Source organism: Nymphaea colorata, chromosome 9, assembly GCF_008831285.2.
Source record: "Nymphaea colorata isolate Beijing-Zhang1983 chromosome 9, ASM883128v2, whole genome shotgun sequence".
Lineage (NCBI taxonomy): Eukaryota > Viridiplantae > Streptophyta > Magnoliopsida > Nymphaeales > Nymphaeaceae > Nymphaea > Nymphaea colorata.
The window spans coordinates 20,463,552-20,478,766 of NC_045146.1; the positions used below are offsets into that span (position 1 = coordinate 20,463,552).

General features: G+C 39.6%; 1 protein-coding gene across 1 annotated transcript; it reads right to left on the reverse strand.

The window, feature by feature from the left end:
* Positions 1 to 6,423: 6,423 nt before the first annotated feature.
* On the reverse strand, positions 6,424 to 14,446 carry LOC116259819 (GRF1-interacting factor 2-like). Its single transcript, XM_031637758.2, has 6 exons — positions 14,227 to 14,446; positions 13,716 to 14,095; positions 10,208 to 10,284; positions 7,622 to 7,709; positions 7,116 to 7,539; positions 6,424 to 6,882 (listed from the first exon to the last, which is right to left on the reverse strand). Exons 2-6 carry the CDS (start codon positions 13,989 to 13,991, stop codon positions 6,866 to 6,868), a joined length of 882 nt encoding a protein of 293 aa, XP_031493618.1. The 5' UTR covers positions 13,992 to 14,095; positions 14,227 to 14,446; the 3' UTR covers positions 6,424 to 6,865.
* Positions 14,447 to 15,215: the final 769 nt, after the last annotated feature.

Genomic DNA, 15,215 nt, shown 5'->3' on the forward strand with positions numbered 1-15,215 from the left:
AGCCGTGGGAGTGACGGCAACGCAGAAGGGAGGGGACAAAGTGGAGGTGGCGGGTGAAGGGCCATGTGGACATTAGCGGCCATGGAGGGCCACCCTTGCCCTTGCTTGCTAGCCATTAACACACACTCTCTCTCTCTTTCCAGGCTCTCTCTAGAAGAGATGACCTCCGCCTGCCATTTCCCTTGGGAAGAAGGTCGGCCTCCTATAATAATAATGCCATTAACAAAGTCTTGACAAATCCAACCAACCGAAAATTACATGTTTGTTCTCACCTCTGTCGTGGCACCGGAGTTGTTGAGACTTCCGTGTGAGTTTGGAACAAGTGAAGTAATTTTCGGAAAGCTGCTTATATTGTTGGATTTTCATGAAAAATCTACATGTCCATGTCCTTTCCGCCGGAAGAACTGAACTAGCGGACATTTTCTCGTCGTGGCTGTCAAAAGAACAAGGTGATGGCTCCAATGTTACACACGATTAAACAAGAAAAAACGGAAGATTTTTTTCTTTTTCTTTTTTTATAAGGTCATTATGACCCAATGGAAGCCAAACAATTTCATACCCACACCCACATAGTTAGTATAGCTAGCACACAGCACGATCTCTTGTTCTAACAGTTCATGTTTATCTATTGATAAAGACAGTACTTTATACACATGTCGGAAAGCCATGGCTCTCAGATCAAAGTTTCAAACAACTGGTGGGATGTACATATATTAGTAACTTCTGTTTCCAAGGACTCAATTGGGTACTCTTACCATGGACATAGGTTGCTATAGCTGAGAGGGGGGAGGGGAGGTAGCTTCGACACATATGTAGAGTTCGTTTGCTGGGTCTGCTTGTTTCGACCCAAGGTTCAATTAAGTAGAGTCAAAGTTCTTGTTGACAGCACAGGTTCAACCCCCTTAGTTATTGGATTGAGTCTAATCGTCAACTTTATGTCAATCAAATACTCGCCCCGATGTATTTAAAATCATTGGCATGTCCATTCTTGTTTGAAATCATTGGCGTTTCCTTTTCTAATACCTTGCAAACCAATCTACCGAGAGCTTAAATTTTCTTAAGAGAGAGAGAGAGAGAGAAAGTGAGTTTCCATACGAAGACGAACGACGATTAAGAAAGGAAGCTGGGTAGCTGACTGGCCGTCAAGTATTTAGTCCGTTGCCCATCCTTGCTTGATGGAAATGGTGGGCTAAGTTTAAAAACATGGGCTTAAACTTAGTGCTATGACATGAACGCATCAGCGTTTCAAACAGTTTTTTTTTTTTTTTTCCTAAATGTTGCGTCTAATTCTCCCAATGAAGCCTTGTGATAACAGCGCAATGCATCAGATTTATATGAAGATCAAGGTCTTCCCACATTAATGAGTCCCTTTGCTTTATGTTCCATCGACATATTCATGCCTTCCCTTGCCTTAAAGCTACTGGTGAATCCATTCTACCTTACGTGTTTTCAATTAGTTCATGAAGTTGGTAGAAACTATAAACTCATTCTGTCAACAGCATGACTATAAAGCGAGGCAGCCAGCTCTAGTGAAAACAACAAAAAATGAGTTTGTTTAAACAGTGCAAACGTGGAAAAGGGACTTGCCAAGTATAATAAGGAACCAGTAATATCATCTTCGATGACGGCAGCCCATATATTGCAATCTATACCACCACAAAGTTAGTGGACTAATATACTTTGAGTTCAAATCCCAAAGAGAGTGCCGCTCGCCTTTAAGCTATATTGAGTTTTTATCGATTCGAACGTAAAATGCTATTTGGACTAAGCATCGTGCTTGTCTTACAAGACGAATGTAGATCTGCGCTAGATTTATGAAACAGTTTGTTACTGTTCTAAAGGGCTCCAAAAAATTGCCCATCCATACTTCCATTTGCTTAACCAAAAAGTGTAGTCTTCATTATTGCATATAATAGGATCTGAAAGAGAGTTTAAAAATCTGAGGGTCCCAACTTTTCTAGCTCATTATGGGGAAAATGATTTTTTTATAAACCTTGCCTTGTCAGCCTTTCCCTTTCCTAGGGATATTAATAAATCCAACTTGGATATGATATTAGACCCAACCGCATAAAAAATTCAGATATATGATAAAATTTTGATATTTTTGTTTAGAATTTGGATCGGATTTCAATCTAAGAAATGTCATCCTATCGGATTTGGATTTCGATTCAGATTTAAGTAAATATTGACGGGATATTGATTGGGATCAGATATGGTTTATAAATAAATATCATACAATCAATTATGTCTATAATGTAGTTTGGACTCAGTTTAAAGGTCGGATTCGGATTTGGATGTTAATCTAAAAGCCAGAATCGGATCGGATTCTAATTATGAATTCAGATTTTGAACTTAGATATGGTATAATTTTTTTTCTCCCAAGTTCGAATTGGAATCCAAATATATAATATCAAAACAATTTATATTACAAAATAGACATTCTATTCGAACAAATATGATCGGTTGACATCCCTACTACTACTCCCTCTTTCATTTATTTTCTTTTTGTTTTTCTTTCCCTCCCTCCACCACGTACCCTCAGTGATGGGGAGAGGGCACGTGGGTGGGGGAAAGAGAGAACAGAAAAGTCGAGTCGAACAAATGAACTTAGTCTTAACCTGCAAGTATGAGCTCCACTTGAAGCTTCAACAAAAATATCTCCTTCTCTACCAACCCTAGCGGAGCTGAATTTAATCGAAAAAAGGTTGGATTGGATTGATGAAAGCTTTCCGCAGTCGATTTTCACAATTGGTGATCATCGAAACTACATCACGTAAACATTTTTTGGTAAATATTAAAAAGACACGAACCCCAGGGGTTGGAAAAAGAAAGCATCTTTCTTTAATTCGGACGAAGTTTCTTAGGCAACCGCGATTGTAAATAAGAAGTTGCAATAGTTGTTGCCCCCTGACATAAGCTGCTTGATTAATTGCAGTAAAAAATTAAGAGAAAAGCTGTTGTTCATCTAAAGGGGATGGCTCCAAAAGTGGCTGTCCTCACTTTGAAGTTGATATATGTTCTAAAAAAATATGCGGGTGGCTTTCCTTCCCTTCTTGCTAACCTTTTCTTCTTCTTCTTTCTTTTGTCATTAACTAGATGTTATGGACGAAGCCAGAAAGGTTTTGATTTCACTCAATTTTAGTGAACCTACACATCTCTCTCTCTCTCCTGTGCTTTATAGGAGAACGTATATTAATTGATAATCATAAGTGAGAATTCATCTGTAGAATTCCTCCAACACCTCCCTCATCTTATCAATATATTGTCATATACTCCCTGGTTAGTGGCAAAAGTTTAAAGCTTTATACGGAAGAATTTCGCGAGGTACAAAGAAAAGAAAAGGAACCGTTATGTCTTGTCGGCCAATAGATTCATACAATTTACAGTAATATTTTTGAAATAAATTAAGAATTTAGACGAAAAGGAAATCGACAAGTCATCTCAATTTATTTTTTCAATCATTTCTTCAGGTTAAATAATTTGATATACTAAACATACGAAATCATAGGCATTGTTGTTTCTCTATTGCTTGACAAGTTGAGACAATTATATATTTGTACTATATTATTCACCTGATTTTGGCCTCCATGCATATTTATTCATTATTGTCCATGTCTTAATTTACGTACTGCATGCTGCTTAATTTCACCAAGTTCCAGGCGCAGCAGTTCACAGCTCAAATTGGCTGAGTTCGACAGAACTGATCACTTGAATCTAAGCTGAAAATCAACTGCTACCGTCAATACACCTTTTGTGACAATTTTTAGTAACACAAAATAAAATTAAAAAAAACACACACACACACACACACTGTAGCTAATTTCAAATTATGTGTATATAAAGTGATATTTATTAGTATTCTTTCGTGTGGCATGAGAATCCTGACTGGAAGATATTTGGTGGGACCCGGATATCACAAAAGGGATTCATACCCCTTCAAAATCAAACCATCACCTATTTTTAGGTCCAAAAAAATGAGCTCCTCATCCATAATGATACCAACACCTTCCCGTCACCTTATATTTTCTTTTTCCTTCTTTCCGGATAGGCATGTCTGATGGTCCACCTAGTTAAGAGCCGTGTGATCAGAGAAATTTAAGTTTGAATCTATTCGGCCAGGATGCAAATTCAGTGGATCAACTGATTCAGCGGAATTAAAAAAAATCACATATACCCTTTATTATAATTAAAATAAATATAAAAAATAAAAAATATACCTCTCGCATGCACTAGAGAGTAACTTGTTTTTCTATGACCAACGGAGCTTTTCCCTTTTTTTCTCCCCCTCTTTTTGACCGTCAAAAAGCCACCTAAGTGCTAGAATTCATAGATGACATGTACAACCCCCTTGCTTGCTTAAGTCACTTCTGCTTTACTTTATTCTTTTTTTTTTTTTTTGGGTTGTTTTTCATAAGCATTATTGTTTGTAAACATATCTTGCCTCCCACCTCTCAATGTTTGCGGCTTTTTCTCCAGATTCTGCTTCCTGTTGCTGCCTCTCGTACTCATTTGGCACTCGCAACTTTTCATGACTTTTTTTCTTTTTCCTGAATACCATCTCGCTTAAACATCCGAACCTCTTGATTTTGAGGCAACGACCAGCCTTAAATATGCAAATTGACCCACTGCCTCGTTGTCGTTGGAGGCAGGAGATGACAGGAAGCGGCACCCCCTTTCATCCACATGTCGTGACCACAGTGGCGGAGCCAGAAAAATCGGGGCAGTTATATGTAATATGCCTAGAGAAATTTTAAGGAACGGCCGACCTTAAATATGCAAATCTGACCATGTGGCTGCGTGACCTGAACGATCTAAAATCATTCGCCCTAAGTAGCCCTTTAAAGTAACGTTTGCATACATGGTACTAAATATCTCAGTGCTATGCAAGCTGTAACTGCGAGAAAAATATTAAGATACTAAGTCTGGGTGGCTCTCAAGATGATGACCCTGGAACCTTTGTTCTAGGCATTTTAGTTTTATGTATGTTTGTGTATGGAAGTTTTCTTATGCACATCTTGATGTACAAACAGAGATGAAAAGCAACGGTTAACGAATTTTACCTGGGCTTAAAGTTTCACTTGTTTAGGTGAAACTTATTCCTAGTACTAAAGTTCTAAAGCCTGTTAAAAAGTTATGGCGCATGAAACCTTCCACAAAATCTGAATTAAAGTTCCACCTCTACACTGGAATACAACATATTCAATAAATGCAAGTGCAGCGAAAAGATATCAATGATTAATAATCCAAGTCTATATATATATATTCCGTCTGTCCTAAAAAAAAAAAAGCATAAAGCATTGCATATATGCAAGAAATGCATCTCCAAGTGGTCACTCGGGCACCCCTGCCCCCTTTTCCCAGAGAGAGAGAAAGTGGGCTTGGTGGTCGTGCCTACCCAAGGGCATTCTCATCACTTGATCCCTCTCCCTCCGTCTGTGTCGTATTGTCTTCTCCCGACAAAAGCCGCTTTTAATATGCAAAGCGTTTCCTCGACAGGCATCCAAGCAGAAGGCTTTCCTATTAGATTTAATATTTCTACCTACCAAACCGAAAGATATATATCCACAATAAAATTGTAAAACTTACTAATGGAAGTTTTCCGTTTCTGCAATCTAATAATGTTTTGATTTAATATAACAGTGCCAAAGTGGATATGCTCGACATGATAAAAAAAGAAAAACCTATATTTATTTTTTATGCTAAAAATACGCTTTATTAAACGTAATTTTTTTTTTTATAAGCTTTCAGCTGATGATTTTTGGATCCTCCAAAACACCTTGACACAAGCTTCATCTCCACCGAACCAGCCCCACGGATCACATATATAAGGGTGGATTTAAGAGAGAACTATAACAAGTTTACAAAGCATTAGTGTAATGGTCACTAGGCAATAGCCATATTATGCATTATTTCATGACATGTTCTAACCATGGTGTGAGGACCAACCGGGACGATAGCGTGCCTAGTAGGAAACGACAGACAGAAGCTCCCTAGTTCAGCATGGGGATAATCACACAGAACAAAAAAATTACGGAAGGATGAGAGAGTTCGGCCTCGAGAACCAGTCCAACCCAAGGCTGAGTATTCTCGACGGAAGCCTTTCTGAAATGAACACTTAACCATCGCCGTCCTAGCACGGTTGAACACTGTTGATAGACTTGGACATTTTATACCTGGTGCAATCCTGATGCTCCTCACCGGAAGAAGCGGATGTTCAATGACTTGCTCAGAAACACATTTTGGACGAAACTTCCTACTCAGAAAGAGCGCAACAGAGGCTCCCCACCTGGCCCTGTTAGAAATCTAGTTGCTACCTAAGCAAGGAGACGGATATATACTAGATAGTCCTGTGCATTGCTGATATACCCAACTGAAACCTCGAGATTTGACATCACACACACAAGAAATGTACCTGACGTCACCTTAAGAATCAATGTGGCGGGATCCTCTCTGTCATTTAGAAGGTAACCCTCTCATAAGTTAACAAACTTGAATCTGTCAATCGTGCAATTATGATGACCATGAGAATCGTACTTCCAAAATGAATCAAGTGAAGCAGCCGGCTTACATCGTACATGTGTTCATGGAGGCTTGTTCATACATATATGCATTTACATGAACAAGAAAAGAACCTGCAAGTAGGTAGAAGAGATAACCCATACTGCCTTGTCAAACTCCACTAACGCCAGCACTTTTTGTCCATTCCCGCCATATGTGCCCATAGTTAGAAATACGGAGGGATGGTGGGAAGGAAAGATCCATAAAGGTGATGGTACAAATTCATGCAATGGATGGATCATTAGTTTAGCAAAAGGAAAGTACGACTGAAAAGAGTTGAAGTTGGAGGCATGAACTTCACGATCTGTTAGTGAACGATTGCACCTTCAGGGAAAGAATGTCGTTGTCAGTGGTAGCACTTGTGGTCTAAATATCAAAATAAATGCCCTACAGATTTTTCAGTCAAGGACACCAGGCAAGAACATATTACCTGATGGGTTTTTTTATTTGTAAAAAGGTTCATGAGAACAGTTGGTTTTTAGGTACGCTTCCCTAGAACCCATTTCCAGACTATGCTTTAGAATCTATTCCACTAGTTGAACTCCTAGGACCATTACCTGATTGGTTATCAGAGCCAGTTGCACCTGCTTCTTGTTTATTACCCTGTGCATCACCAGTCAATCCGCCTGCCATTTGCATGTTCTCCATTGGGTTGCTGGAGGATGATCCTACAAGCATTGTTCCAGCAGATAATTGCTGTGCTGCACTACTTGCCCCCAACGCAACTTCTGGACGAACCCCATTGCTAGACCCAGGCCTCATGCCAAAGGGACTCTGAGCAAACTGTTGTTGCTGATGCAACATTTGTTGTTGGATGTGTTGCTGGTGATGTTGATGCTCCTGCATTTGTTGTGGACTGCTAAACTGCATTGGCACCCTAGGAGGAAATGGATGTTGCTGTGTTGCACCCATTGCCTGTGAATGCTGCATAAAATGCCCTTCACCAGCTTGAGTTGCTGAATGTGGTAACCCCTGTTGCATCTGCCATGGTGAAGCTCAAACATTAAAATTTGATACTGGAAAATGAAGCGCAAAAAAAAAACATCTGATCACAAGTGAGTACCTGAGCAAGCTGCAGAGCTTGCAATTGTGGCTGTGCGTCAGCAATGGCAGCCAGATAAATAAGATTCTGCTGAAGCCTGTTCTGCAACCTAAATCATCCAATGGCAGACAGAACAAATGCATAAATATCAATCTTGAACCGTAATTTCATATGGTTATCAGATGCTGGTACATGCATGCAATGCAATGTGCAGTCATCCTAGCAAAAAATAAGAACAGAGCAGCAACTTCAGACCCTTGTCATGCATAAAGGCCAGTCTCGGATCATGCACAAAGGTCACTTAAAGATGCTCTATTATTGTAATTCACAGCCCAGAATGCTTCAAATTCATGGCAGCTCCATTTTGAGAAAATATCAACCCCACATAAAATGGATAGAAGCTCAATAATAACACAAGCCTGATCTCAATTTCTTGACCTTTGGAAAAACAAAGGAGATGGATCCTAGTCCCAATGCTATCTCATGTTGATATTGCATGAAAAATAACACACCAATCCTGTATGAGAAATGAGTGCAATTCAGGAATTGAATGGGGAATACACAAACCAGTTCTTGAGTTTTACATAGCCATAGCTCTACAAGGTTTCTATAAGTTTTGAAATCTCTAGATCTCATATAGGCTTGTCGGTACTTCGGACATTTCAGGTTATGTCAAAACTTCAAAGTTCAAAATCATGAGTGACACATTTTTAAGAAAGATTATCATTGCCAACATCAATATAAAATAAAATCTCAGGAATAACAAAGTTGGTACATAGTCCAAAGAATGCTGGCAGGACCACAGGTTGCATTGATACTGCCAACTGCCAAGTGACGCAAAATGATAGGAGGAGAGGCAACATCCATAGACAAGAACCATTCTGTAGCAGGAGCTCTGATCTGTTCCACAGAATGCATTAAAGTAGAGGATCTGGCATAACCGCAGGAAATCACAAACAAGCTTGCCTTAACCAGATACCGATGCAGATCCAGAAAGAGAAAAACATCTTCAAGTCTACTATACAGTATAAACCATAGCTGCAACATCGTTTGTTGAGGTTTTAAATGGCAAGGTTTTATGGGGTATAATACGGTAGAGTTGGTTTTCTTGTGAAAACCTTGGCAAACTTTAAAATAATTAAAAAAATCCTAAAAATAAAAGGCAAAAAAGGTAAAAATAAAACTGTGGTAATAGAAAATGTAAAAAACGAAATGAAAAAAGTGCAAAAAACAAACAAAATGCGAAAAACTGGGCTTTTCACGTTTTTTCCTTCTAGCGTCTTTTTCAAAAACACATGTTTTTTCCTGTTTTTCAGCTGACTTGTTCTTAACACGTTTTTTCCAAAAATACACATTTTCTGTGACTATGCTAGTTTAAACAAATAAACTTAAATTTCTGTTGCCAATCCTCTAAAACAGATAGCAGCAAGGTTTTATTGAAGACTGGTACTAGCCTGGGCTAATTGGATGTCAGATGGTTCCCAACTTCAACTTTACTGCACAATGTTTTTCCCCTTTTCATTTTTATTTACTTACTCCCTTCACTTTGTAATCATGATTCCTCTCCATAAGATGACTATAAAGGTAAAACTGCATATCGGCATTGCACTTCCTGTCAAATAGATGATGCATTTAGCAAATACAATGCCCATCAACAACATAGATCCTGGATGATTCATGACACATTAGGCACATGGTTAAACCAATAGTGCACATTGTCAATGCATGTCATTAGCTTTACCAATTTTCCTTTATGACCTTGATTGCCTTTTTCTATGCCATTAGAATAAAAATCTATTCTCAGATGTATTTGGCTTTCAGCTTCAACTTAACTTAACAATTTTACGCTTCTTCTCTAGATGTAGAATTTAATAATTTTATGCTTTCACCTCTATAAAAATAGAACTATTGTTCAAGAATCTGTCCATGACAAGATATTAACAGTTTGTAGCTCAACGTTAAAGATTATATTTGCATCAGTAGTAAAGTTCCTACATACTAAGCTGAGAACTGCCATGATCAACAGCACAAGATCCTATTCCCTCATCCACGTCCTTGCAAAACTTGTTTTTCTTTACCTTCACAACGATGTAATGGCATCAAGAAGAAACCACTCCATGAACATTCCAATTAATGCGCCAATGATAAACTAACTGAAGATATTGGAACTTGCAGGTGGAAGTAACCATGTCAAGGACTAAATATTTTTCAAAAAAACATATCAAATTTGGATGTGTCGTGAAGTAAAGTCATTCATTCACAAATAGTCAACATTGTGTAGTGTTAGAATGATGTTTAGAATCTAAGTAGGACAATCAATAGGAAATCTAACATGAAATATGCATAACTATTGACATCAAGATTTACACCATCAATTACAGATATTATTCCCCGTTTACACCCTGTGGTTAACGATACCACAGAATTTTAAAATAACAAGGATTCTACAGAAAAGCCATAGGGACACCTAGAAGCCAAGACATGACCCAACATGAGTGTCACCATTAACAACGTGCAAGTATTCATCATCCAAATAGACATATATAGAATCAAATCATGCACACTAGTTAGAAAAAGAAAAAGGTCCAAGATTCAATAATTACTTACTGAGCAACGTCAGCCACCTTGCCAAGGTTCTGATTTTCCAAGATTGCCAGAATCAATTGCTTGTTTTCATCTAAACACTGCCAATGAAGTGAACATATCAAAAGATATTCCACTATCATATCTATGAAAAATAAATTCACTGTACAGAAAAGAAGCCATTGACTAACAACATTTCAAAAACAGACACAAATTAACTGAATTAAAAAAAAAGCAAACAATAGAACTTATGGACAAAGTAATATGTTCGTTATCCATAAAAGCAAAAAACAGTACGTAAAGAAGCATTTAAGTCACATGGATGGGGGAACGGATTCGGGTATGGGGATGCGAGTACGGGCACAGTAATTTTAGAAAATGTGGGTATGGGTTACGACAGGGTTATATTTGTGTATATGTGTGTGTGTGTGTGTGTGTGTGTGTGTGTGTGTGTGTGTGTTGTATGCATATATATCATTTGTAATATAATTATTCAACTGTTTAGTAGCCTTATTTATTTATATTTACATATAATTTTTTTGTATTAGAGCAAGTTTAGTCAGGTGTGCATTTAAAATGGTCAGTTTTGGCCTGATTTAGCTGACCACAACAGACTTGTGTCGGAGAAGCACCAGCACCAGTATCGACATGGGGTGCAGCAGCCGTTTAGCAGCACCCATGTGACATAGCTAGAGAACATCGCAAATGGTGTGCTCCATCGCTAAAACTGTAGCCAAGCAAGTGCTATCACAAATGCATCTTTTGTGATGGTTTTTAGTAACACAAATAGGAAAAATGACCATCCGGCCACATAGGTAGCTGGCTGGTTTCAATTCCTTTGTAGTTTGTACATACATACATACATACACACACACACACACACACACACACACATATATATATATATATAACAAAAAATATTAAAATGTACCAAAAAGGTACAAAAATTTAAACTGATGTGTCCTGTAACTGCACACGTGTTGGGCCGTGTTGACCAGAGTACTTCTGCCTTTTAAAAGTGTTTTGTGTGACTTAGACTCCAATACATGCTTCTTGGACAGACATCTGGCCATGCATGTCTGACCATGTCGATAAAAGTGCAACTGCTCAGTATCCTTTTCCACTTCACATAGACAATATAGTGCACAGCACGATGCTCAATGGTAAAGGTGTCGTTGTATACAAGCTAAGCAATCATGACACTTGGATTTGAACGTGCTTTGTGGATCAACATGATACAACACTAGAAACTTGTAATCAATAATCCCTAAGTTTCAATTTTTCTTCCTCTTGTCTCAATTGTTTATCTCATATCATCTGCACAATGCTGAATAGAAGAACAAAAACTGTTGGATCTATAACTGAGCCATCTTAGAGATTGCCCAAGACTGAGGTTATGTAGCTAAATTGTCATTCTGGGCCCTGCCAGTAATGTTTCATGAGGAAATTGACACATAAAGGTAAAATGAACTCAAAAGCATCATGCACCCACTGGAACGAAGTTGATCCATTGAATGGCGGATCGACTTCGCACTGTAAAAGAATGGTTGACATTTCAAAAGTCCATAGAAATGAGGCATCTCTTATATGCATCAATACTGGTATCTCTTAGACAAGAGATAAATGATTTTGGAGACTGATTAAACAAAAAATCAATGAAAAAATTGGCAACATTTTTCAAGGACATGAACATCGACTACCTAATTTTGACAATCTTGGTGGTGATGAACTTAGTAATTCCCTAAGGGAGCTTCATAATATACAACTTATCAGATGAGATCTTGCATTCTAGAGATGTATAATCAAGATAACTGTTTATTCTAGCGATGAAAGAAGAGGTTCAAGCTCCAAAAAGTTCTTTCAGAGTAGATGATGACAGTCTTTTAAATGGAAATCCCTATACCATTACTAAATGCTGGAATTAAACTTCAGGAATCTTGGACATAAAGGATGTGTTAGTTTCAGTACTCTTGGAAACTTAGGAAACCTCATTAATAATGTCCTCTTTCACTCTTAATAAATTATTTTCTCATTTTACTTTTTTTTTTTAATTTCATCATCCTACAAATTAAATGGCAATGGGTATTGTGTCCCAATTACCAAGACATCCCATAACCACACATCATGGAAGCAAGGCAACGCAACATACCAACAATGTGTGTAACCGATCTCAGAACAGACAAGGATAGGCCCCAGCTGACATAGGTCCAGGAACTGGTAGAAGGAACAACATGGATATTTGGAAGAAAGGAAGTCTGTGTATAAACACATAAGAGTATGCAAAATATTTATAAAAAAATGCACAACTAAGCTCACTGCAAAAAATATATGCCAAACATTGTCTTAATGGAGATGGAGGAATGTCATAAAGGGTCTCTGAGCAGGCCTCCCCTAAGAGGCAGAACATGTATTACGAAGGGCACTGAACACAATTCTATGGAACTTTCATGAAAAAGTCAGATGTACAATTGCCAGTTGTACAGAACGAGATGTTTCTATGACTCCATGCTTTATTTAAGGGAGCAAATTTTGATCCGAACATGGAAATATGTATCTCATAATATGATATAACTATGTTTTTGTGTACAAATTAAGTTGATTAACCAACAAAAACCAAAGGTTAACATGATACCTAGGCACACAAGGCAGATTTCGACCAACTTATTTCTCTCTGTCTCCCTCTAAATGACAATCTGCTACTCACCACAAAAACCGGAGATAGATGGACGATGATTACAATCAAAACGAAATCATTCTAATAAAGTGAGTATGTCCTATACACAAAAACGTAACAAACAGAGACAGAAGAGCTCATCAGTGATATATGCAAGATAATATCATTCTCGCCAGAGTGCCTAGCATCTAAAATTGGAAAAAGGAAAATTCCTCGATTAGTATTCCTTCTAACGTGCACTTCATAATCTGTCGTACTACGTCATTAACCCACAATCATATATCTATCAGGATTAGACGTTTAATCCTGGCTTGATCCCTTTAATTATTAAGAAGTCATAGTACTCAGCTAGGTCAGCGAGATGGATGGTCACAATAGCCATGGGGAAAAACGCACAAAAGCCACTAAAAAGATAGCCGCTTAACGAAAGCAGGTCATGAATTAAATCTACGTCATTATATCAGCAGTTTCATGTTGAATCCTTCGTAATTTGCGGGTATTACTTGTCACAACGAGAAGCCACTAACATCGGAATAAATGCAGCAAAAAAAATTGTCTTAGATAGCATTCTCTAGCACATTTCGACAGAGGTCACGTTCACGAACAAAAAAAATCGAAGACTATATAAAAAGAAACACTTTTTCCACAAATAAAACAAAAAGAAGGAAAAGAAAGAAAGGAATGTGATGAACAGTAACACCAGAACAAGAACAACTCCCCAGTCACTGGTATTACTCACTTGGAATCTCATTTATCAGACGAAGCAATCACAGACTCGTTTTAAAGGCAAAAAAGGGGGTTGGGAGAAGAAGCAGAATAGAGACGGAGGAGGGCGATTATTGGAGGGGCGTGGCATACCAATTGGATGTGCTCAGTAGAAACCATAGCAGCGGCGAGGTGAGGAGGCACCATTGGTTGCATTCCCTGCTGCTGCTGCTGCTGCTGCTGCTGTTGCTGGAGCGGAGGCGGCCGCTGCGGCAAGTGCTGCTGCATCGGGTGCATCTGCTGCTGCATCGGATGCATGGCGTGCTGTTGCATTTGGTGCATCGCATGCATCTGCTGCGCCTGCTGCTGCTGCTGTTGCTGCTGTGATGGTTGCTGCTGCATTGGGTGCATCGCTTGTTGCTGCTGCATCTCTCACAAAGGGGAAAGGAGCAGGTGAAAACGGAGGGGAGAGGAACGGGCAGGCGTATCTTCCCCTCCCTGATAACAGTAGAGCCTTCAATCCTGCATGTCCCCTTCTCGGAAGATCACCACATCCACCGCCAACGAACCAACCAGAGAATCCAACTGGTTACTCTTATCTGGCTTCCTCGCCAAAAAAGGAAAGAAAAGAAAGGAAACAAGGAAAGAAGAGATGAGCCTGCACCTGCAGCAGCCCCCTGCCGCCTACCCGACGCTTCTTTCCTTGCTGGGCCGCCTACCCCTATGATAAGTAATAAAGAGGAAAAAGGCCACTCTGAATTCGTCCGTCTGGACTCGCACCCGCCTGACCCCTGACCACAACGGGGACCCAGGACTTCCGAGAGCTCTCTCTCTCTCCCCCCTCCCTTTCGGCCTCGACGCCTCTCTTCGCCTGCCTTTCCCCTCTTCAACGCCGCATTACCGTCGGCCTCGCATCGGTCGACTCCCCCGTGCTGGGGCCGGCCAGCCAACTTGGTACAAACGTTCCTTGGTCAAACAGATCGATAGCACAACCTCCTGGCCCTGGTTCAAAAGACGCGTCTTTTCATATAGGCCTTAACCCTGGTTTGGGTAGTGTCACGGGCTGAGTTTCTTGAGCCTGTGCGGTGTTAAAGGTGTTCTCCAAAGCCTTCGACCAGTCGATTTTCTCTTAAACTAGCGTAAGCATTCATCTTTTCTTCGAGACTGTAGACTAGACGAGGAGTGCTAAGCACTCTGCACACCATCACTCAAGTTTATCCCATTGTCGGCTATCGGCAAGTCGTGGCCATGAAGTCCTGTCAGAACGTCACCATTCCTTCAAGTGTCTATCTACATTCAGGCGAAATCTGGGTGGGGGTAGACTTTCCTTGGGAGGAAGTTTTCAACTGAAGCCAGTTGACGACTATATGTCATTAAGTAAGGCGGCCGACCATCGCCCTACTCAACGATGAACATTTACTTGCTCACTCCTGCGTGACTCTACGCGGTTGTGGTACGCAACATATGCGTCTACTGGGGGAATTGCTCCTAACCCATGCACACCCCTTTGTGCATCCAAACACTACGCGTGGGGAACCCACTGGATTCTCCAACGACGAACTTGCACTTTAAAGGGACTGTTCACCTTGATGCATTGATTCGCTTCGTCACTGCACCACCGCGATGCACATTCCACGTTTGCTTGACTTAGTG